A 24,729-nucleotide genomic window follows, 5' to 3' on the forward strand; every position below is an offset into this window, starting at 1 on the left:
ATACAGTGGCTCTATCTTGAGTTCGTAAACTGAACATTCCAAAAGTAACCAATATATCTCTTTACTTGACACATTCGGATAACGTCTTAAGCAATAAACTTCCCTATGAATATTAGCCATTCTGCTACAATAAGGTGGAAAAAATTTTACAATCTGAATAATAAATTTTAGTTCAATAAAGAAAAACTTTCTCTGATTTTAAAAAAGAAGCATAGCATTTTATAAAGAAAATATCTATTTATATTGCTTTTTAGAAAAGTATGGAACGTTATGGCTCTTGATGTACACGCAGTATTTAGAATTGCAACTACCCCTTTCAATCTTTGCAAATACATACAAACGAGGCTCACAACTGCTGTTTCACAAGTCAATAAACATCTCTGAACTCTACAGTATGTGCATAGTCATTTGGGACCGGATACACATGTGATATATACCCTGTTTTTGCTAAAATCTTACAATTTATGAGTAAATACAGATTTTTTTAAAGGTACCAATCATCTTGTTGATTTTGTTTTCCAGATCAGACCAGTGTAAATCAACACTTCTCTGATAACTGTTACTGCAATGGACACCTCATATATTACAAGAATCTTGAAGAAATTGATATCCAACAACTGGCCATACTGCCCTGTTTTTCCAATTCCTAACACCTAACACTGAAGTTCTGCCTTTTTTCAAAATTTCACCTGACACAGTTTCATATTCCTTAATTACAATTATGCACTCTACTCTTCCTTTGTCGCTGGATTATTACCAGGTTCACAAACAAAAATACTCAATTAATTAGGTAACCGCAAAGAAAATTCTGACAACTGTTTCTTTAACATTCTAAAAATGGTTTTTGATAAACAATAAATAAAATCATAGATAAAGGACATCCCTCTTTTATAGATATATTAATGGCAAATGGATCAGAGAGGTTCCCGATTGTGCGTTGTTATTATACTTTAGTTTGTAATTTGTGATAAATCTCCTTTCGGTATGAGAGTTATTACCCCTTCATTTACCTGTAAAATGGTCTTATGTTCGAATATAAATCTCACGAGGCTTGTCAAGTCTTGTTTGATATTCCAAAAAGTTTTATGAATAGAAAGTACCTGGAATGGAAATTTTAAAAAATTTTCAAATCTAAATAATTTTCACATATGATGCTTCGCATAAGCTTGAAACCCCAACAACGAAAGTAAAATATTTGAGTCAGTTGCAAATTGTTATGTTAGTTCTTTTCTAAACATTAGTCTTTTTTAGCACTAAGTTACTGTATGATCTTCTTTACAGCTATTTTTTTTTTTTTGTACTAAAAGTGGGCAGTAAGATAATGCGGCATTCGACACAGGTTCTTTGAGTGCATGAACTAAAGGCCCTTAAAGAAGGTTGCCTAACAGAATATCTTGTGGCGGTGGTCTAAATCATTATGGTTGGTGTTGGGAGGAAGGCAACCACCACTTCAGGGAATCTTGAGTAAAAGAGAGATCTCGGGATTTTTTGACATCCGAAGGAGAGAGCAGCATTCCAATAATGGGAAGACAAAATATCTGTAATATATGCTATTAATGAGTCATCTCTGTTGACGCAGATGCCCTCTAAACATTACTAGCACTTGAAATATTCCTCTGCAGGCACTGTTCAGAAGGCAGAGTCAAAATTACTGGTTAATCGAAAGATATTCAAGAAATAGTATGGCATCAAATCATTTACAATTTTCGTAATAAACAAAACAAAAAAATGAAGTCTTTTGGGTTTTCAAGGCAAATTCTATCTACAAATTAAATGTCAAAATCAAGCGAGAATCAGCTGTATAAAATGTAAACACAAAATAACAAAATATATAATCAAACCTGGGAGAAAAAAAACAAAACTCAATTTAAAAGTCAGAAACACCAAGCCATTACCCGCGTGAGATGGATCATGGCATCTTGGAAAAAGACAAGATCCATCCCAGCCCCTCGGACAATCTCGTTGTACTGAGCAAGGAACATCTGGAGTCTCTCTTCCAGGGTTTGGAATGAAGGTATTGGCTCATATACTTTTGGCATCTCCATATCAAGATCTTCTCCTTCATCACCGGTCGGTTCAGGAGCATCTCTGAAGAGAGAGAGAGAGAGAGAGAGAGAGAGAGAGAGAGAGAGAGAGAGAGAGGATATTATTAACAGTGGCAATCTTTACCATTTAAATATTCCTAGACCCGGCAGGCAGAAAAACGAGATATGTTTTGAATGGATGAAAAGATTTACCTTTAACACTTATATTTCATGGGCCTAGTCTTTTATTGTTTCTTGAATTATTTAAAAAGATGGAAATGAAAATACATACATGATGTTTTTACATAACAATCATAACAAAACTTGAATCTGACCGACAACAAACTTAAAGAATCATTTATTCAAGATATTAACATTCTTTGTTTTTAAAACATGTTCCTAATGCGCAGATGAACAGAAATCGACAACTGGATCCTACCTCAGAAAATCCACAAAAAAATGTTTTTTCTGGATACACTTTGTTTTCTTTGGCCCTAATGCCATCTCAGCTCCGCTAATCAAAGTCTCTTCAAACCACTTGACATCCTTAGGTGAAGTAAATCTTAGAAACAAACCAAAAAGAGAAAAAGATGAATCATTTATATCGGAACGTAGACATTGTACAAGGTAAAATATACATGATTTTATTACACATACTGCAATTTATTCTGTAATATTTCACTGTATGAAATTGTAGGCATATACGTATTGGATACATATTTAAATGAATTATGAAATATGAACTGATTACTAGATGAAACACATTTCCCTAGCAAGTGTTGGCACTTTTATACTCTATGCATTCAACAAACTATTTACCTGTCAGCTATGACTCGACAGCATTCGTGTTTCCACAGAGATAAAAGAATGCTGGTTGAAGTCACAACATTAGCTGCTGCCCCAAGCATGCCTTGCCATATGCGCGACAAATCACGTAGATTAAACACGTAATGAAACTTGGCTGGAGTCGGCAACAGTTTATTCTGTAAGATTTGCAGGCGTTGCATCATATTTACGTTAAGCAACAACAGTAATATTCGGCATGGTTCAGGTCATTTTACGAACAATAAACACGAGAATTACAAGTCCAGATATTGCTTCAGTTGCATTGCCCTGCATTTTTGACATTTTATATTTTACCCCTTCTCACCCCCCCTTCCTGTTGGGGCTGAACTTGGACTTAAAGGGCATCGGGATTGTCACGATTCATCTCAGCCACCTCGAAAATTATGACTTAGACACTAATATCTGCCGTTTTCTGTTATTTTTACATGTCACCCCTTCCCACCCCACTTCCTATAGTAAGTGATGTCTTTCCCCCACAGCATTCTTTTCCAGACAGTAAGTTACATGTATTCCGAAATGAGGTATGATAAACCTGTAGAGTTTTTATTTAGTTACTAAGTCTATGGCCAGAACAAACCCTGTTTCAGGAAAGCTCTTCCCACCCCAACCCCCTTCGGTGCCCTTTGGTGCCCTTTGGTGCTAGTGATGCCATACCTCCACAATATTCTTTTCTAGATACTAAGTCATATGTATACCAAGTTTGGTTGAAATTGCTCAATGCGTTTCAGAGTTATGCTGGAACATACATATATATATATATATATATATATATATATATATATATATATATATATATATATATATATATATATATATATATATATATATATATATATATATTATATCTGATAAAGGTAGCCCATAAAAACACCAGATGGGTAGATTTTACATTATTATATTTTGAAGACAATTGTCTTCCTCAACGGATAGCTAATGGATTAAGAGATACAGAACAGAAGTAGGCGCTACGTCACTCTTGTTGACAGCTTCTTCTTAATCTTGTTAACCGCTGTCTGGAGGAAGATTTTATCAGTCAGATCTGAATCCCAGTTTCCTTTTGAGAGGTTCACTGTATTTCTTTGTTTAATCAGTGCTGATTCTGCCATCTGGCTTTTGAACCGACAATTGCTGCTATTCATTATACGTGACCAATTCCAATTAATTCGATGATTATGATTATTTATATGATTAAAAATAGCTTGGTTCTGTTGGCCACATCTTACTGAGCGTTTGTGTATACCATCGCTTTATGGAGAAGGTATTAGAAAAGGGAGCAATCTCAATGATTCAGGAAAAAATCTATACTCCGAAGACAGTTTCTCCTTATGCTAGATTTTCTTCCATGCAGTATTTTTTTTGGTTTGCTATAAATGCCATTAAGCTTCCCTCTCAGACTGATAGTTTGAATAAGTAATTTGCCTCAAACTTATTTTGGATGCATCATGTAATCTAACCCATCAAACTTTTATCTAAAACGCTTTTCCTCGTTGCATTTACTAGAACATTGCTTGTCCTCATCTCTCACGGAATGAAAGATTGCATTTGTTCCTTGGATTTTGTCTTTTTGGGGAGTGTTCCGTTTTCTTCACAATTATGATACTGGATTTTCCACACCTTCAGTTTTGGCTTGCTTCCTTAATTTCGAGAGGCATGTCTGTGACGTTTTATTTTTTGGCTTAGATATCTCTTTATATTTACCATTTTTCTTATATCTATCTACATAATGGGCTTGTAGTACAAATTTAATTTATCTTCTCTCGAAAAAAGTAATAATATCGATATCTAGGTATCTATGCAATGCTTTCTGAAAATAAAAATGATACAGTTTTCACCTAGCAATGCTATATCAATCCACCTCTGTTGTTTCTTTTAACGAGAGAATAGTGATTCCAAGTGATTCCAGCTACAACATGAACCAACTTCAAACTATTTCAATATCCTTCGGAAAAGTAATGCAGGGATTTTATGTTGCGAATATTCTGCCTTATATGCGGTTTAAATACGTTATAATTATAATTTAGCAGATATACCTGTAATATCTTGATCTACATTTAAACAGAAAAGCCTCTATACATCTGGAACTTCGTACATGAAACAAAACAAGAAATAATACTTTGTAGCTGAAGTGACTGCTACAGAATACAGGTAACTTAAACCGAGTTATTTATAAAAGTATATTTGTTGAAATGAAATCATGAAAACACTGATAAGGAAAAAGTAATATAAAGCTAACCTTCGTGTAAGACCAAAGTTTTCTTGTGAGAGGAACTAACTTTTCGACCATGTCTCGGACTTCCGGAGTGAAACCTCTTTTGGTGCTGAAGTGGCCTCTGGCAATAACGCCAAAGATCTTGTTTATCGAGTTTTCAGAGGGAATCGTTGAGTTGAAAATGCAGAAATGTCTTTTCAGTCGGGAAGGGATGTCATTTCGACCGCCACCTACTCAGAAGATAAAAAAAGAAAAAACACAACATTGAAAATTAGAGTATTTATCTCTCTCTCTCTCTCTCTCTCTCTCTCTCTCTCTCTCTCTCTCTCTCTCTCTCTCTCTCTCTTCTCTCATATATATATATATATATATATATATATATATATATATATATATATATATATATATATATATATATATATATATATATATATATATGTTGTCAAAACCCAGCCAATTTAATTTATTTTCGATTTGTATAAACTTCATATCCTAACACCATCTAGTTGGTAACTGTGAAATTCTTTACTTCTAACGCCATCTTTTGGTAAGAATGCAATTACTTAGTTTCTTTTCGGGTTCTCATCCTTTGTAAAACTTACATCGGAGTTTTCATGTCTTGGGTTGGTTGAGTTCATTATCCTGTGGTGATAGCTGTACATACTTACAAAAATCTGGAGGTATTGGCTTTTGTACGTTATTTATATAAAGTGAGTGAAAATAGACGTGTTAAGTTTTGCTGGTTATTTTATTCCACTGCATGACCATCTATTGTGGAAAATTATATAATGAACGAACTGTAGTTCCATCCGAGGTTATGAAAGATCGAGAAAATTAGTGGAATTTAACAATATATTATATATATATATATATATATATATATATATATATATATATATTTATATATATATATATATATATATATATATATATATATATATATATATATATATATATATATATATATATATATTGTTAGAACAATCGTTATTATATTGTTCCCTTATGGATTGTTGCCTCCTTTGTTTTTTTTGTTTTTCTTGCTGGCGAGTTGACGTCTGATGGATGGCGTCAGACTTCGTCAGTCAGGTTCGTAACAGCAACAAGTCAGGTTCTGGAGGGCAGAACGACCGTTGGTCCAGGGCAGCAGCAGGTATCCGTACCTGCGACTTTGCGAGTCAGGTCCTAGCAGCAGAGAGTTTCTTGAGGACGAGATGGTTGCCGTGTCGGCTCTGTCATGGTCGTCGTAGATGGAGGAGGACGTCAGTACGTTTCTTGGAGGACGAGATGGTTCCCGTGTCGGCTCTGTCGTGGTCGTCAGTACTGGAGGAGGACGTCAGCACTGTGCTTGAGGACGAGATGGTTGTCGTGTCGGCTCTGTCTTTGTTGTCCTGCAGTGTTCCTGTGTTGCAGCTTCGTCTGTGGTGGCATATGTAGCTCCGGCTGTATATATATATTTTTCAGGTGATTGCCTTTGCCTTTGTAATTCTGCTGTATCACGTTTTTCCCGAGTGTTTGGGTGTCCTGCACAATGTGTTGCAGTATTAAGGATTTCACTGTTATTTTTGTTTTATGTATAATTTTGCACCCGGGAGGGTAATGTTATGAACTGATCTTTGTTTACCCTACTGTGTTGATTATTTGTTCATGCTTGATGTATTTATGACAAGTGTTGTAATGGTCTGTTGTGCTGTGTTACCTGTTGTTGCTGTCATTATTGTTTAATGTTTATTTTTGGACACATTATTTTTACTGATTTCAATTTATGTAATTCTTGTTCCCCCTTTTGTCAGGTGTTTTTGTTATTGTACTGACTCTTGCAATGCTCTTCCTGTAACTACTGTTACATTGTTTACTTTGATTTTTGCTGCTGACGCTTTTATTGTTGTATAATTATGAATTTTAGTTTGAACCTGACTCACTGTATATTGTGTATATAACTTTATTGTAAATAAATTAATTTTAAGGTAACTTTTTCGTTTTGTTCTGCTCCTCCCTCCTTTGTTTGTCACCTCTCGTCAGTCATTACAGCCCAATTGCTTGTTTATTTTAAAGAACCTGTCGATCTCGAAAAGCGAGATCGTAATAAATATATATATATATGTATGTATGTGTATATATATATATATATATATATATATATATATATATATATATATATATATATATATATATATATATATATATATATACATACATACATACATACATACGTACACATACATACATTTACATACACATACATTTACATATACATATACATATACATATACATATACATATACATTTACATTTACATTTACATTTATATCTGTGAAAATATAAATTCATTAACTATGTTACATGATAGATTTACCAATAATCACTAAGGTGTATCATACCTTTCACAACCTAGGACTGGATTTTACCTTGCCTGAGAATGCGCAGAGGTCAATTTGCGATACCGACCATTCTCAGAACTTATTTTTACCAGTTAATAAGCTATTTACTGTTTGTTAAAAAAATTTATATGTTTGTGCCCTGACTTTTTTTCTTTTTTTTTTTTTACCTTTCTACTCCGTAACCTTATGATATCTGTTCACGTAAACACGTTATGCAAGTGAAATAACGTTTAGCTTTTCTCAATTGAAAAGGCTACTAATTAGAGGATTACATTGGCAGAATTTTATGCAAGCATTAGGTTTGTTCAAATGGACATGATTCAAATCAATAAAAAAAGATACAAGCGATTACTTCAATAAAGCATTTTGGGTTTACGATAATTTAGATGTGATGAAATTTTAAAACTAAATGTTTGGATGGAAAACATTTTTCATTTGATTAAGTTCAAGTCTTTGGGTCATAAAATGATTGTGTATGATAACTTTCTGTTCCCTGCTGCTACCACCGCTTACTAGATTCAAAGACATAAAACTTTGATTTTAATGCTACAATCTTAATCGTGTGCATTATATTGGTAATAATATCTCTTATCGAAAGAGAAAAAATTGAAAACTTCAAGTGAATTCTTAAAAACGGACAAAGTGAATCAAGAATTGGCTGTAGTTACGACTTTCAAAAAAGAAAAGAGCTGATGGGGAATAGAAGGTTCGAGGATGTGGTCACTCAGGCAGAGAGAAAACCTGGTCGATGTATAAGTATATTGGCAAGTTAAAAAGAAATGTGGTTAGATATGAGCAAAGATAAAATGAGATTGCCGCTAAATGCTGACTTCATATTCTGACCTGGATGCCCCATGGCCGCCAAAAACTGAAGATCAACAACATGTGAGAAATCCCCAGGTTTTTCGAGGCTGTAAAAACCACTCATTTCCATTGTTTGTCGGAGGATTTCATTCGTCGGCTGAAAGAGATAAAGCATCTCTTGTCATTTTGCTTACAGATCAGCAGAAAGCCATGATAATCCATTTGGTGACACTGAATGAGGTCAATGTTTACCTCTCGCAAAAAGAGTTCTTTGAACGCCTAAAAATCATTTGTAAAATACTAGTGGGAAAGTACTTTTTGTACGCAATGAATCAATATGATTTACATTTGAAAGCAATTCTCCTCTGAATTCTGGAATTATCTTCTACCTGATTAATTAACTCTTAACGGCATGAAGTTAAAAGTGAAGCACCACCACTCTCACCTGATCTCCCCAGTCGTTGATGTGCGGCATATTAAGGTCATCAATGAAGACGGTCATCTTCTTACCTGCTGGCGGACCGTAAGTGCTGCCCATCCTTTTGTCAAGGTAACTTTCAATCGTTTTCTGGAAAAGGATTTCTTTCACTTGCTGTGAGTCGTTGCATTAAGAAAGGCTATTAATGATAGCAGATTCAGTACTCCAAGTAGAAAAGTCAATACTTACTGTTAACGAACAATTATTATTGTGATTATAAAATAAACTGGTACAACCCATGAGTAGTTTGTCCAAATGACAGTAGCTATATTTTAGATGCTAGAATTACAACCTTTAATTTTTTTAATTTCTTTATTAACACGCAAGTTATGCCATAACAAACAGTTTCTTCTGGTAGTTATTTTTTTTTCGATATCTACCACTGAAGATTAAATTTCTTAAGAGGCAGAAAATTACATTTATCGAAACATGAAAACAAGTGATTCGCAGGCCCTAATTTTTGTTTTTAGTGGAAATTACTAAAAATAAGAGTTAAGAGACAATATTTAAACCTATAAGTTATGAAATAAACACTAATCAAACATTAGACTGAAGACTGACTCCAACAATAAAAATAAATACCATGGACCGTCAAGCAAAATATTGCAGACACTATCAACAACCTTAGTGACAACGATATATCTAAGAAAATACGAAAAAAGTCTTCAACGGTAAAGATCCGTGGCGACTTGCGAAAAAGGAGAAATGTGCGAATCCAAGAAAGAAATTGACGTCAGCAGAGGAAAAAGTACCGAAAGCTTAATTCAGTTATGGAAAATGGTAACACTGGAAGACTATGTTTCGTACAGTCGGAATCTTTCCCTATTCCTGTTTAGAGAAAATATGGGTGAATGTGGTGAGTCAGATCTTATAACTATGGTGGGTTTTAAATGTCTATGATTGATCAATGTGCATGGCTGTAAAAATATTCAGAGGAATAAGTAGGAGGAAGGAATTTTGAGGAAAATTTTGACAGATTTTGTTACAACAGAGTATACAGAGAAGCATAATAACGGATCTGATATTGAGGGAGAAGGGAGTTATAGGTACATTTGATCATTATTTAGTCATGGAAAATTTTAGATTACAAGTTAACTTTTATTGAAAAGGAAGGCGTCAGAATGTATTATAGACAGCCTTTTATTTCATTAAGAAATAGGTGTATCTTAAAAAAAAGATATAGAAACAAGAAGTGGTTGTACCTAATAATCTCAAAACAGGCAGAAGGTAATTGTATAACGTTCAAAGACGCCTGTGGATAGAGGAAAACATAATAAATGAGGATAAATGGAGAGTTATATTGCGTTAAGGGGCGTACCGGCCAAAACTTTAGCTGAAGTCCTAACTAGTTACAAATGATTTTACTCCGGACAAAATAAAACTGCGTCGTCCTCTGTGAGTAATTAACTAAACGAAACTAGCTTCCACTCAGTTCTCTATGTGTTCATGCGGTTTCTGTTAAATGACTAAAGAGTCTGTTGTAAGCTGAATGAAACTGCATTTAAATACAGACTAGTGGCTTTACCGCATGCTGAATATCACGCGTGATGTTACCGAAATTGACATGTATTTGGATTTGAGTTCATCCTCTATGCCTTCCGCGCTCTTGCGTTGGAGTTCTCGTACCTGTGTATACTTAAACGCACTTTCATTTTCTTTGTTTATTCAATTCTTTTTAGGTACCTAATTAGATATAAATTATTTTCTATTATCAATGTATTTATGGCCATTTCTTTTACTTTAAAGGTGTATTGAATGTGAATAATAAACAGTTATTGTGGGAGATTCTCATAGACAAGTCCTTGGTCTCTCGGTTTTTTTCATGAGATTCTGAGTACAATATAAATAACAGCAATGAAAATCCCAGAATTATTTCTACTGACTTACCTGGAAGTAAAGTGGAGTAGAAGCAGAGGAAAAGTTGAAATTTCGGCAGAGGTGATCTTCAGCATTATATTTTTTCATGAACGCGTTGATGGTAACCGTTTTGGCTGACCCTGGCTCCCCAGTAATCAGGACCCCCTGACCAAAAACAGGAAAATCAGGAAATTAATGTCTGATGGAAAAAGACATATCGAACGCTTTGGTGATAGAATCTGCTTGAAGTTATCTGTAAAGAGCACATAGTTTCTTATTCTTAAATTTTTGAGAGAAAGTGGAGCGGGGCGGACGGGAGCAATACAGTACCTTCTCTTGCTGTGCTATTATGTGTATGAGGAAATCCATTCGAACGTTATCCACATTAGGCACCAAAATAGATGTGTACTCCGCTGACCCAGTGTCAGGGTAGACGAATTCTATCACTCTCGTTGACCAGTGCTGCCAATAACCTTTAAAACAAAAAATAAGCCAATCATTATTAGCACAACGAAAATACGCAGTATATATACAGTAAAAATGTCATATTTAAGAATCCCTGATCACAGCTTTGAATGGTAGATAATTCCTTAAAATTTATAAATATAGTAGCGACTATTTACTCTCAAGTGCCTGCACCAGAAACAAACACGGTTTTAAAAAATGACAGCTGAACAAGTGTTTTTTTATATCGTCCGTGAGGGTAAAACCATTCTCAGAATAAACTTATACTTCATTTTTAATATCATGAGAAATCGTAGTAATTATTATTTTCATATTAGTAGTAGTATTAGTAGCAACAGTAGCAGTATATATACCAAAATTTGAACTCAAAAGGAGCACGCATTCCCTGTACACATGACGAAAAGCCAGTTTTATTAAAGGAGAATTTGTTATCTTTTGACTGAAAGTTAGAGGAGGTCCGTACCAGAAAGGAAAACAGTAAGGCAAGGTCGTATTAGGTAATTTTACATACAGCAAAAAAAACTCATTATCTATTTATTTTCTTATTGTGGCAAAAATAGCTCAAGTGTAATGAGCTGGAAAACAAATTACATTAATAATCGAGTGTTACGGATGACATGAGTGAGTTGATAAATATTTTGGTCTACTGAAGGTGTAATTGTGTTAGTTTCAGTTACTGGACTGAATGGTTGAACAACAGATGAGTAATGAATTGAGTAATCGTGGATCTTGTCTAACTGGATGGCTGATCCATGGATGACCACAGCTGTGGGGTTGACACATTGATGAGGTTACTAATAAAGCTCTCCAATCTATGCGCCATCATCTGTCTTCATTTAACACTGAGCAGGGTGTGGGTGAAGTACTCACTATCCTCAAGATATTCCATGGAAAAATGTAGTTTGAAATAAAAAAAATTAATTAATTAATAATAATAATAATAATAATAATAATAATAATAATAATAATAATAATAATAATAATAATAATAATAATAATAACTAAATAAAAATATAAACTTTCAAAGTTAAGATTTAATAAGGAAAGACGAATACAGAGGTAAAATTACTGGGTAAGCTGTGATCCCCTTTCAGAATATCTTGTCAACTAGCATTGTTGTGGCATCTGTGTCTTTTATTGACTTAAACTAAAACTAATAAATTGCAAACTACCGTTTTCATCAATAGTGAAGTCGAAAATAGACGAGGTTTCACTACTGGTGCTGTCTGGAAGGTCAAGAGTTGGATGCTCTGTTCGGATGTATTCTTCAAGTTTAGCCCGGTCATCGAGTTCCAGAAAAGCTCCTAAACTCCAGAGCATGGAGAACACAAAGAGACGTTCGATGTGGTCTGCTACTGGAGCTTGCTGGTTCTGTACATGGACAGAGTGAGAGAGTGAGAAGTATTAATTTTTACTAAGCATTACAGCGTGAAAAACACCATGATTTATGTGAATATCAATAGTGAAGAAAAGTATGGCTTCTTTTCTTGTTTATTATGGGCAGCTGATTTTGGAAATCTCAACAGACAGAGAAATTTTAGGGCGAAGAACAATTAAAGTATACTTTTCTTTGTTTATATTAACGTTTAAGCACTACTCTGATACCCATTTCAAAACAGCTACATCAGCTATTGTGGCCAGAAAACTCGGTCTCAGAAAATATGGTCTTAGAAAACTTGGTCTAGATAATTTGGTCTAGGAAAATTCGGTCTCGAGCTTATGAACGCTACTACAAAGTGCTCTCTCGAAATCGATCATCACTTCCTTGGGATTTAAATATGGCAATAGATCTTTTAGTATGATAAAAGTTTTATCATTTATAGCTTCTGTTTGTCGGGTAATAATATAGATGCACGAGGAAAGGCTCTCCCGTGCATATTAGCATGTATAATCAAAACTGAATACCATGCATTTGGAGAAACTTTGAAAGTACCATCAATTCTCAAGTAGAAAGAACTTTGCACATCATGAAGTCCCTTGTCTGAAGCAAACATTAAAATTCTTTTGTCACTGTCAATTCCACTGTCACTTTGTAAAAAGAAAAAGGTTTACAATCATTCAAAACACGAAAGATCTGAGGCACTTCAAAGCCTGTAAGAGTCAAAGGTAACGGAGGTGCACCAAAAGTTTTATTCCGTCAAGCTGTTATCGACCTTGAAACCGTTGGTAAACTTGAAATTTAACTTCTTGCATTTTCATCATGTTTATGAACAGGTATTGCGAAACTCGTTCTTGTGCTAGATGATTCGCCGCTTTGAATTCCCCACATCATTTCTGATATAGAATTTCGAGCTTCTACTTTGGCCAGTGCAGTAGAATGATTATGAGCGCTGATTGCCTTAACAATCACATTTTCACTCTCCTGGAGTTTTGTATGCACACGAAATTTGCATTCTCTCGCTTTGTTGGCACTGGACATAATATGAGTAAGTTATGTAATTATCCTCATCGATAAATGTTTCTTTTTCACTTTCCGATTTAATGTACTTTGTAGCCATTCTTATGGGTACTGTAACTGAAATTAAAAATTTTGATGGATAGAGTCTCGTAGAAATAGTATACTGATGACAAAAACTACTAGAGATTTTTCTTTAATTGCTATGGTAATATAATTGTCAATTTTGTTTATCTGATGTAAAACATATAATTTCCCTATTAACTACGTCAAATTAAGAAACATAAAAATTACTCAACATACAGCTTGATTTCAATGAGCTAAATATTAAAAGACCCAATTTTCTAAGACCCAGTTTTCGGAGACCCAATTTTCTTATTTTTTTACTATGAAATTTCTTTATGTATTTGTATGTTTAAAATGAATAAAATATACCGAATTAGTCTTAAATAAACATGTTTATGTTTTCTCTATGTTTTCAAAGCAATGTTACAAGAATTTATTTTTTTATATTATTTGATAAAGCCTCGACATAAATATTCAGTTTGTGAATCATCACAGACAGCGATGGTTCTTTAACCGCCCACAAGAATTCAGACTTTTGATATACAAACGATATGTTACACATTGTTTAATTTCTGAAAAGAGGTGCATGTAGCACTTTCTTATATGCCTTAATATTCTGTATGAAAAACTGAAATTTACCGAGGAAAGACCGGTCAAGAAGAGAACACCATTCTTAGATTTATTAAAGAAAACAGCTTTGAAATAAACGGCTGTATCCACATACAAGATATAGACTTGAACGTTCTGAATGTCTGTTATGCGAAAAAATGAAGCAAATGCCATCAGCACACTGGTACATTAAGCATTTAAGCGAACTTCCATCTGTTCATTATTTCATAATGAACAGTAGTAAAATTTTACATTCACTTTTAAAATACAGTGGCTTTTATATGTGAGCAAATTCTTGAATGTAAAATCTAGATCAACTAAATAAAAGTTTCTCTAAAAGAAATGCATCATAACAAATGTAAATTAACATCGTATTTCACTTGTAACGAGAAATCATCGCACTTTCCTCAGACCTCATGACAAGCACTAAGAGAGGGGAAACAAAGAACTAATTAGGTTTTTAGTTTCACTAGGAACAGAGACAAGAAAGATCAAAATCAAAGCTATCTTGCCAGCTGTTGACTCCACAAAGCACCTATTTAATTTGTTCATTTCTCAGAAGGGGTATCTATGGGATGTCTTTAGGGACAGATTTTCATGTCTCAGAGGACTCTTTCACATTGTATTACTTTCCCTGGACAGACATTTATTTCTTATGAGAAAAATATAGCAACATAACAGTTTTGTATCCAGAGGATACCAAGAAATTAGCATAGACATTATGTTCCCGCACTTTACAGAATAAGGTGAATTTAAATTAGTCTTAAAATGCATATCAAGCAGTCAGATATTCATTTAATTTTATAAATATTATTATTCTCGTTTTTATGTAAAGTGTTGTCTTTTCTCCTTCTAGTTTCCAATTGGCATAAACGTATTCCCTTGTTAGAACTTGTCGCAACACTGCTACACATTTCAAATATGCTGAATGAAAATATTAAGTTCTCACAGCAAAATAAACAAATATATGAAACAGCAAACATAACAAAATCGATGTTCTCAATTTACAACAGTAAAAGTGAAAACTTTAAAATGAATGCAAAACTTGACAAAGCTGCGGTTTTATAGAAATGCACATCACACACAGGCACACAAAAGAAAGAATTTACAATTATCATGAACACACAAGTGCAACACAAGAAAATTAAAATACCTTTTCCAGAATGACAGTTTCTTATACAAACACTTTACGAAAAATCCAGAATAAGGTGAATTTAAATTAGTCTTAAAATGTATATCAAGCAGTCAGATATTCATTTAATTTTATAAAGATATTATTATTCTCGTTTTTATGTAATGTGTTGTCTTTTCTCCTTCTAGTTTCCAATTGGCATAAACGTATTCCCTTGTTAGAACTTGTCGCAACACTGCAACACATTTCAAATATGCTGAATGAAAATATATGAACAATGCAAAGCAAACACTTTATATGCAGCTAAATAATTAACAGGCAAAGGAAACTTTACGGAAACCCAACATTTGCCTTTTGTTCGAAGGGAACAGTAACATTCAATTTAAAACAAGTCATAATTTGTGGCAAAAAAATTACTCATTGGTGATGGATGACTTTCAATTTACTACACTTGGAATTTTGGCCTTTTATTTCAGATGGAATCCACTTTCTTCATAATCCTTATCCCGGCACACCTCGACCCACACTGTCATAGAATAATAGCCCTTGATGGGCACTGCTTAAACAGCAGAGGGTGCAGCTCCACTTCCTCGGTCTCCCATTATAACTTAGATTTTTCCCCCTCTGGAAAAATACGTACAAGCACGGGCGCACGCACGCACACACACACATTATATATATATATATATATATATATATATATATATATATATATATATATATATATATATATATATATATATATATATATATATATATATATATATATATGTATATATTATCAAGAGTGTCCTCTTACATGCCATCTTCCAGTCAATAAGTCAAATGAAATGAAGACTAAGAAACTGATTTATTTTAGCATGATTCATTGTATGGGAATTCGCCTCTATAACCTCTTTCTCACCACTGGCTTTGTTGTGGGGGGGGGAGGGAGTTAAGTTAAGTATACCTTAGTTTAACCAGACCACTGAGCTGATTAACAGCTCTCCTAGGGCTGGCCCGAAGGATTACATTTATTTTACGTGACTAAGAACCAATTGGTTACCTAGCAACAGGACCTACAGCTTATTGTGGGATCCAAACCACATTATAGCGAGAAGTGAATTTCTATCACCAGAAATAAATTCCCCTTATTCTTCATTGGCCGGTCGGAGATTCGAACGCACGGCCAGCAGAGTGCTAGCTGAGAACAGAACCCACCCTTCCAATGAGGAACCATTTTAATCTCTTTCTTGTCCAAGTGCTGCCGGAAATCCTTAAATTCCAGGTGCGGACCTGATCAGAGATAATCGTCGCCCAAGGCAGGTCAGCTGGCCATCTTGAAAGTTCAGCAATGCTGCCCACACTTCTATGTGAGCAGAATTATCCCAACACCACCTAGGAGGAGGAAACACGTAATTCCCAAAAGCTATAAAGTGTCTTGGAGAGAGACGCTCGGCTTTAGAATTATTGCTCGGATGCCACCACAGGATGGATGTCGTGTCCCTTGCTCCATTAAACTGCCTATTTCTAACATGTGGCTGGCAGTAACCAAAGTAACTTTTGTTGTGAGCTTATTCACCTGCCCTCCCTCTTGCTGGCCCCCATAAGAAGAGAACTTCAGCTCCTAAATAAGGTAAATTACCAGGATTTAAGTTTTTTTCATCAGTCACGTTCCCTTGTAAGGATGGTATAGAGTAACATACTGGCTGGGTGTTGTCTGGTTTATTAGTGGTTCCTTACTGAATGAATGTACAGAATCTTCAAAGTTGTTATTGGCTGGTGCGAGCCACAAAGTAGTTTCTACACACAGACAGGGCAAAACAGAGGTGATGTTTTGGACATCTGTGTTTGTCAGCAGACAAACAGATAGCAATTGTGAGAGACATAATAAACGTACAATGATAAAACATATATCAATGGAAAGGCCAGGAAATTCCACATATGGCCAGTTGCATGAGATTCGAGACAGATTAATGAATACAATGCAGTAGCATAATATATGTGAAATGGCGAGACATTTGGCATCTACACAAACAGAAACATACATACAGTTTGATACAAAAGATTCGGTGGAACATTATGAGTATATGATTAGAATGCTTGCACAGCAATGCGAGTAGTGGTGATTGTACATAAATCAAGACAACAATGGTTAGGGAGAAACAGACGGAAATATTGTATGGTAGAAGTTGTGTTCCTTGAGAGAGAGAAAACGGGATGCTCTTGTTTTTGTCTTGTTCCCTCTGATGGATGATGCATACACATGTGCACTCGAAAGAGACTGCATCACGGTCTCTTACAATACTCCCCCCCCCAACCCCACAGAACAAGGCATCGATGCGGAAATCATCTTGCTGACAATTGGAATGGGCGCGAAGGGCTTGGGCTTTGGGTGGGTAGGAGGCTGAAGGGCGGTGCCGGCCAGCAGGAACTCGAAGAGGACAGTAGCGGGTTGAAGGGTACATTGCTCCTTCGTTGGTCAGGTCGTCCTGTATGAGTTTGGGGGCGGCGGCAGGCTGCCTGGAGGAGGTGTCCAGGGTTCCTGTGGTGGAGTGGGTCATCTTGGAGGGTCGGACATCTACAGAGCACTAGGGAATGGCTGGAAGCGGGGAGGCAACGAAGGGTTCGTTTGCTCATGGATCGTCATCTTGGGTCAGACGTCTGCCATCGGCTCCTTCGCTGGTCACTCCGGGATCCCCAGTGTAAGGATGGTATCAATCAATTTAAAATAATACTTCCTATTGTTCAGTTGAGAGTTACGAGACCTCATAAATCCAAAATCTGCAACCTTGCCGTAGCAAGCTACATTCCTGAAGGTTATGATGTCTTCCTGGGACAAGACTTCAAGTCTCCATCAAAATTAAAACAACCCGGGTTTCCAAGCCCCTCAAGTTATTCACTAGGCATGAGTAATTCTCAAGAGCCTCCATTCATTCCACTGCAAGTGCCACCTGAGTACTCTGTGCAGTGGCCACCTCCACCCAAGCAGATTCCAAAACCCAGTCCTGTCCCAGGCCCCGTCCCAGTGCCAGTGCCATGACACCAAATAGATCTCCCTCCTGGAGATCACAAAATTAACTCTCAATCTCTGCCAGTGCCACTTGAGTGCACTGAGCAGTGCCAAGCTCCGTTCGTCCAGAATGGTAACCAATCTCCAAATCCTATACCAGTTCCTGACCCTGTCTTAGCGCCAGGGCCAGAGAATTCCCCAGATCTCCATTCGAGAGATCCCAGTCCAGATCCCTTCTCTTCACCCTGCTTGGCTCCGTTACCAGTACCAGTAAGAGAGACCGATTCTCCCAACCATAGCAGAAGCTCACCCAAATGCGCGGCCTTGCAACCCATGCCTGAACTGGTCATTGCAACCTGCAGGCCTGCCACTCCCACCATAACATCTTCCTACTTTTCCCAGTCCTCAGCAGATGCAAGTATGAGTGAGGATTCTGCCACACCTCAACTGGCCAATGAACTCAAGCAACTGCAATGACTTGGGCCAGGGCCTGTAATGAATGCCCCTGCTCAGGCCATCAAAGAAGCCGAACTGGGTGGCAGTCCACTGTCCTCCTCAGGCTTGTTTCGATCGATTCCCTTACAAAGGAAAACCATCAACCTAAACAGGTCCACAGAAGAAAGTCTTGGGCATAGATGGCTCCGGATCGCCAAAAGAGGGCCGCTGAGCTCCTTTGGCACTAGTGCCAACCTTGCACAGTGCTACCCCTTTCTCCTACAATGACCTTAGCACCTCAATCCAGAAGAGGGTGTCAGGTTTCCTCATGTATGTTCTTTCCTTATAACTTTGTGATTTTTTCTTTTTCTTTAACATTTTGCCTTTCATTATTTTGTTCAGTTAATCATATTATTTTAAGCCTCACAAAGGCTTATAGTTCACCTTGTTTCCCACTCCCCCAATGCAGAGTGCAGTTGACAGATATCTTAATTTTGTAAGTCCTATGACTTCCCTTTGAGGCCTTTTGGGCTTGTCATGTTAAGTGATGGTTTTGCGGGAACTGCTGGTTCCCCGCTCGTTCCCTTTTGTGGATTGCTGCCTCCTTACCTTCAAGTTTTTTTTTGTTTTGATGTTTTCGTGGTGAGCTGCCGTTTTTCTGTCTTCAGTCGGGTCTGGTAGGGTAGCGAGAGTAGCGGCAGTGGCAGCAGCAGCAGGCAGTTTTTTGAGTCGACGTTGGTCGAGTTTTTGAGCAGCAAATTGGAGCACGCCTACGAAGTGGAGCACGACGTAGAGGAGGAGTGTGACCATGAGTAGTCGTGTGACCACGAGCTGCTCATCTTTGATGACAGCGTGACGCTGTCCTGACGTCTCCATCGGGGTTTTCTGGTTGGTGGGTTTTTGTCCCTGTTGCACAGCTGAGGGCTGTCTTGGTGCCCCGATGGAGGACGTATGTTTGGTTTTTTTTTCTGCCTGCTGTTGTTTATTTTTGCCTTTTTTTTCTTACAGCTACTTTTTGTTTATTTAACTTGATTTTGTTTAGCGCTGCCTTTTGGTTTTTTTGTATTTATGGTTTTTATCTTTTACCAGACCTGACTCACTTGTAAATATTGTAAATAAATTAATTTTAAAGCTCATTTAATTGTTTTTGTTGTTTTCCCTCCTTTGTTTGTTGCATCTGCCGTCAGTCATGACAGCCCCGTCCTGAGTATGTTAAAGAACCTGCATAACGGCCCACTCGGGTCGTTACAATGGCGACCGTGACAGGATGGCTCTGTTTTGGCTGGCGGGGTTGTTACGGCATTGGAGGGGGAGTATGAGTGTAAAAAAAAATAATCTTTTTTTTTTTTTCTTTTAGGTGGGAGGTGTCACGTTATGATGGTTTTGCGGAACTGCTGGTTCCCCGCTCGTTCCCTTTGTGGATTGCTGCCTCCTTACCTTCAAGTTTTTTTTTTGTTTTGATGTTTTCGTGGTGAGCTGCTGTTTTTCTGTCTTCAGTCGGGTCTGGTAGGGCAGCGAGAGTAGCGGCAGTGGCAGCAGCAGCAGGCAGTTTTTGAGTCGACGTTGGTCGAGTTTTTGAGCAGCAAATTGGAGCACGCCTACGAAGTGGAGCACGACGTAGAGAGGAGGAGTGTGACCATGAGTAGTCGTGTGACCACGAGCTGCTCATCTTTGATGACAGCGTGAGGCTGTCCTGACGTCTCCATCGGGGTTTTCTGGTTGGTGGGTTTTTGTCCCTGTTGCACAGCTGAGGGCTGTCTTGGTGCCCCGATGGAGGACGTATGTTTGGTTTTTTTTTTTCTGCCTGCTGTTGTTTATTTTTGCCTTTTTTTTTCTTACAGCTACTTTTTGTTTATTTAACTTGATTTTTTTAGAGCTGCCTTTTGGTTTTTTTTGTATTTATGGTTTTTATCTTTTACCAGACCTGACTCACTTGTAAATATTGTAAATAAATTAATTTTAAGCTCATTTTATTGTTTTTGTTGTTTTCCCCTCCTTTGTTTGTTGCATCTGCCGTCAGTCATGACAGCCCCGTCCTGAGTATGTTAAAGAACCTGCATAACGGCCCACTCGGGTCGTTACAGGCTAAAGAATGAACCTAGCCAATTCCATAGGATAATGAATATAATTTCGGCATATTTAATCATCACCTGTGTACAACAATTATTAATTACTTTGTATCTGTCACCTATACTTTTATTATTCTTCTGTGATGAATCTCGAGTCCCAGACACTCAAACTGTGTAAATTACATATAGTTATACTTCATGTATGTAGACAAGTGCCATGAGGCATCTGTAAGGTTAGTGTCAGTGTGCCTTGTCAGTAACTCCCAAATTGAGACACTCCCTTTTATTATTGTTCTTTTCCTAGTAATTAGTAACCTCTGGTTCCCATAGCCAGTACTACTTACTCATACATCGCATGTACTTATATGTGCCCGAATGGCACTGAGCCATTGCTCTCAAGTATAGTGGCAACACCTAACTAAGCCCACGAATACTTTTGTTGTACTACCTCCTCAAGGTATATTAACTGCATGGCCTTGTGACTAAAAGTCTTTTACTAATAAGTGTTTTGGAGTATTCTAAGTATAACAGTATTTACCTCTCGATGTTAGGTTCAATTTTATTACAAATGAAGTAATAATCTAGTTATTTTATACTTGTTAAATACTGCTCATCTTCAGTTCAATTCTTAGAGAGCAAAATTATTACTGTTGCCAACAGCGTAAATTAATTCTGCACAGTAGAGTAAAGGTCATAAGTGATTTCTTATGTTTATAATTGACTCTGATATTTAACAGAAATATTATATTTTAGAATAATGTACCCAAAAGGTTATGAAGAGAGAAATCATTGCCCGTTGTGATAATGTAATTTTAGCCATTTCAACCCAGCTAAGGGGTAAATGCCATCAAGGTGGGGGAGGTATCAAAAGTATCCTCTTATACACCATCTTCCAGTCAATAAGTCAAATGAAATGAAGATTAAGCAATTATTTAATTTATTTTAGTATGATTCACTGTAGGCGAATTCGCCTCTTTAACCTCTCTCTTATTACTGGCTTTCTTGTGGGGAGGGGGGGAACCGCTTTAATCTCTTTCTTGTCCAAGTGCTGCCGGAAATCCTTAAATTCCAGGTGCGGACCCCATTAGAGCTAATCGTCACCCTAGTCAGGTCAGCTGGCGAGTTGAACATGTGCTTTCCGCCATCTTAAAGGTTCAGCCATGCTGCCCACATTTCCATGTGGGCAGAACAATCCCAATGTCACCTGTGAGGAGGAAAAACATAATCTTGAAAGCTATAAAGGGTCTTGGAGCAAGACGCTCGGCCTTAGAATTGCTTGGACGTCACCATGGGTCTGATGTACTGTTCCTTGCTCCATTAAACTGCCTATTTCTAACAAATGGCTGGCAGTAACCAAAGTAACTTTTGTTGTGAACTTATTCACTTGCCCTCCCTCTCACTGGCCCCCATAAGAAGAGAACTTCAGCTCCTAAATAAAGTAAAGTACCAGGATTTAAGGTTTTTTTTATCAGTCACATTCCCTATTCGTCTTTATTTTCTGTTTCTTTTCATAGTGCAATATACCTACAGCGAGACCTGTATTGCCTTTCATATTTTGTGCGGTTTAATTTACAAAGCACTGTCGAGAAGTGTAATGTAATCGAATGATATTCGAGTCATTGGAATCGAGTTCAGTCTGGGCGTCTTCTATGCAATTCCTTGATTCCTTCATTTCAGTGCTAGTTTCGGTAGAGTAACCATAAGTGTTTTGATTGCAGATTAGGAGTTATTCAACTGTGGATCTGCATTATCACCTTGTGTGCATAGTGGTCCCCACTACCTCGTTTTCAATGCCCTTTGAAGTGAGCATCACATTGTGTTTCCTCTAGCAAATTCCCCGTCATTTACTCTTGATCTTATTACACCAGAATTATGCTACCATTCTTCTGATGTGTTTTCTTTTGTAAATATAATTAATTAAGTTAAACCCCAGAGTTTATCTAATCACGCCCTTCTTGAAGTAGGACTGCAGCCTTATTTTGTTTTTTTATAATTTTAGCTGACCTCAAGGCCAGAGTCCAGATGGTAAAGGGATTAAGAACAATATTAGGGAAGACATGTTTTTGAAGTTACGGTTGACTTACATCAAGAATCAGCTTTAAGCCCATTCCTCTATATAGTCGTAGAGGAAATATGCTATGGGATCTGCTGTTTGCAGATGACCTGGGTTTAACACAAGAAACAGGAGAATCGCGAGAGAGGTAGAGGCTTGGCAGAAGTTCCTAGAAAAAGGAAGCAAAAGACATATAAATTGTTTCCAGTACTCGGGCTCTGTCATAAATGAGGAGTATAGGAGTGAGCTGGTGGCGCAGAGGACGGTTAAAACGGCTTTGGTGGAGACAAGCTTCAGGCGTGATTCTTGGCAAGAAGAATCCCTTTAACCTGTGAGTATCAGATCGGTAGAGACCTGGGATGAGGGTCTGCAAAACAGCGATGAGACCAGCAGTGCTGTATGGTAGAGGAACATAAGTAATGCAAACAAAAGAGGAGGAAGAGGCATTAGATAGGATAAAGATGAGAGTGTTGAGATGGATCATGGGAATGCCATTGCTGAAAACCAATGAAAGTGACCGAAAAGAGTGGATGTTTGTAGAATAGAAGACAGAGTCAGGGAAAGCAGGATGAGGTGGTATGGACATGTATTTCGCAAAGATGAGCATGTTCTTGTGAAGAAAGCATGCATAGCCGTGGTGAGTAGAAAAGTAGAGATAGGCAGAGAAGTAGATGGGATGACGCCATATGGAGAGACAGGAAATCGTTGGGTGCAGTACATACAGAAGCCCACAATAGATCATTTTCATTGATATTCACCAGGAATTTACAAGTGTAACATTTTTTTTCCTCCGTCCAGGGATTTCAATCATAGTTTCATAACAATTGGTAATTATCCAAACTTCTGAGAGGCCTGCAGTTCAAAATCTTAAAAGACAAAGAGACGCCCATGAATGGCATTCATTCATTCATTCATCAGGCAGAGTACTTACACGAGTCTCCTCTGTATCAGGATCTGGTTCCCGACGGTTGTGTGTGTGCTGTGGCTGCTGCTCTTCGGGAAGCAGACCTTCAAGCAGCGTGGTAGCCTGCAGATCAGATGCAAACTGGAATTACAATACGTGAAAACCCAGTATTTCATCAAGGCTAAGAGGACCAGCTTTATTTTATGATAAGTATAACAATTAACTATCTTAACTTAGAAATTCGTGTGTCGTTTATTTACATTTGATTTTCATTCTTTTCAGGCAAAATATATGTAGTTCGTGGGTATTAATAGAATATACTATTTTGTATCCTAAAATAGGTACACTGCATGTGCAGTCATGCTCAAATCTGAGGCGAAATGATTCTTTTTGTATCGTCCAAAATTTCAGACTCAACGTAACGTTGCCAAGCAGTGTTAAACATTTTTTTTTAAATTCCAATGTCATACATGTCGATAAGCCTGCGAATTCACAGCTAGCACTATGGTTAAATAAATATGATCCCTTTTATGTACTGGTATAATTCATAACCTGTGTGATTTGAACTTACTGTCTTTTTTACACTGTTTAGCTCAAAGCACGGTGTGATAAGCTTAGCGGACACGGCGCTTAACATACTCCTCGTGTTGTTCAACGTAACTACCTCTGCAGCATTATGACAGTATACCTAATAAGCTCAACAGTCATAACATTTTCAAAATAGGATTATGAATTACTACAAGATTCTTTGAATGCTGAAGTTTTAGGCTGTGCTCAACTGTTTGTATGTTGCAAAATGATTTATAGGTCTAAAAAATAATCTAAGCCTTCTGAGATGTAATCTGGTACTAAAGAATTTATTTGTAGAGATTACCTGTTCTTTGAGGAATAAAAGACGATGATGATTTTAGTTATATTGAGAAGATGACTATTAATCGAAATCTCTATTAGTATTAATATCAAGGCTTATGGAACACTTGTTTTTTAGCTCGGTTAAAGTATTATTTTCT

General features: G+C 36.9%; 1 protein-coding gene across 1 annotated transcript in view; it reads right to left on the minus strand.

Moving 5' to 3' along the window:
* Positions 1-24,729, minus strand: part of LOC136832859 (dynein axonemal heavy chain 5-like) — a 401,416-nt gene that overhangs the window by 142,094 nt on the left and 234,593 nt on the right. Inside the window, 11 exon segments of the mRNA XM_067094521.1 lie at positions 1,896-2,088; positions 2,464-2,586; positions 2,844-3,007; positions 5,104-5,309; positions 8,304-8,421; positions 8,710-8,832; positions 10,630-10,764; positions 10,930-11,072; positions 12,237-12,435; positions 22,184-22,188; positions 23,749-23,842. Coding sequence (XP_066950622.1) covers positions 1,896-2,088; positions 2,464-2,586; positions 2,844-3,007; positions 5,104-5,309; positions 8,304-8,421; positions 8,710-8,832; positions 10,630-10,764; positions 10,930-11,072; positions 12,237-12,435; positions 22,184-22,188; positions 23,749-23,842 — 1,503 coding nt within the window.

Source organism: Macrobrachium rosenbergii, chromosome 50, assembly GCF_040412425.1.
Source record: "Macrobrachium rosenbergii isolate ZJJX-2024 chromosome 50, ASM4041242v1, whole genome shotgun sequence".
Classification (NCBI taxonomy): Eukaryota; Metazoa; Arthropoda; class Malacostraca; order Decapoda; family Palaemonidae; genus Macrobrachium; species Macrobrachium rosenbergii.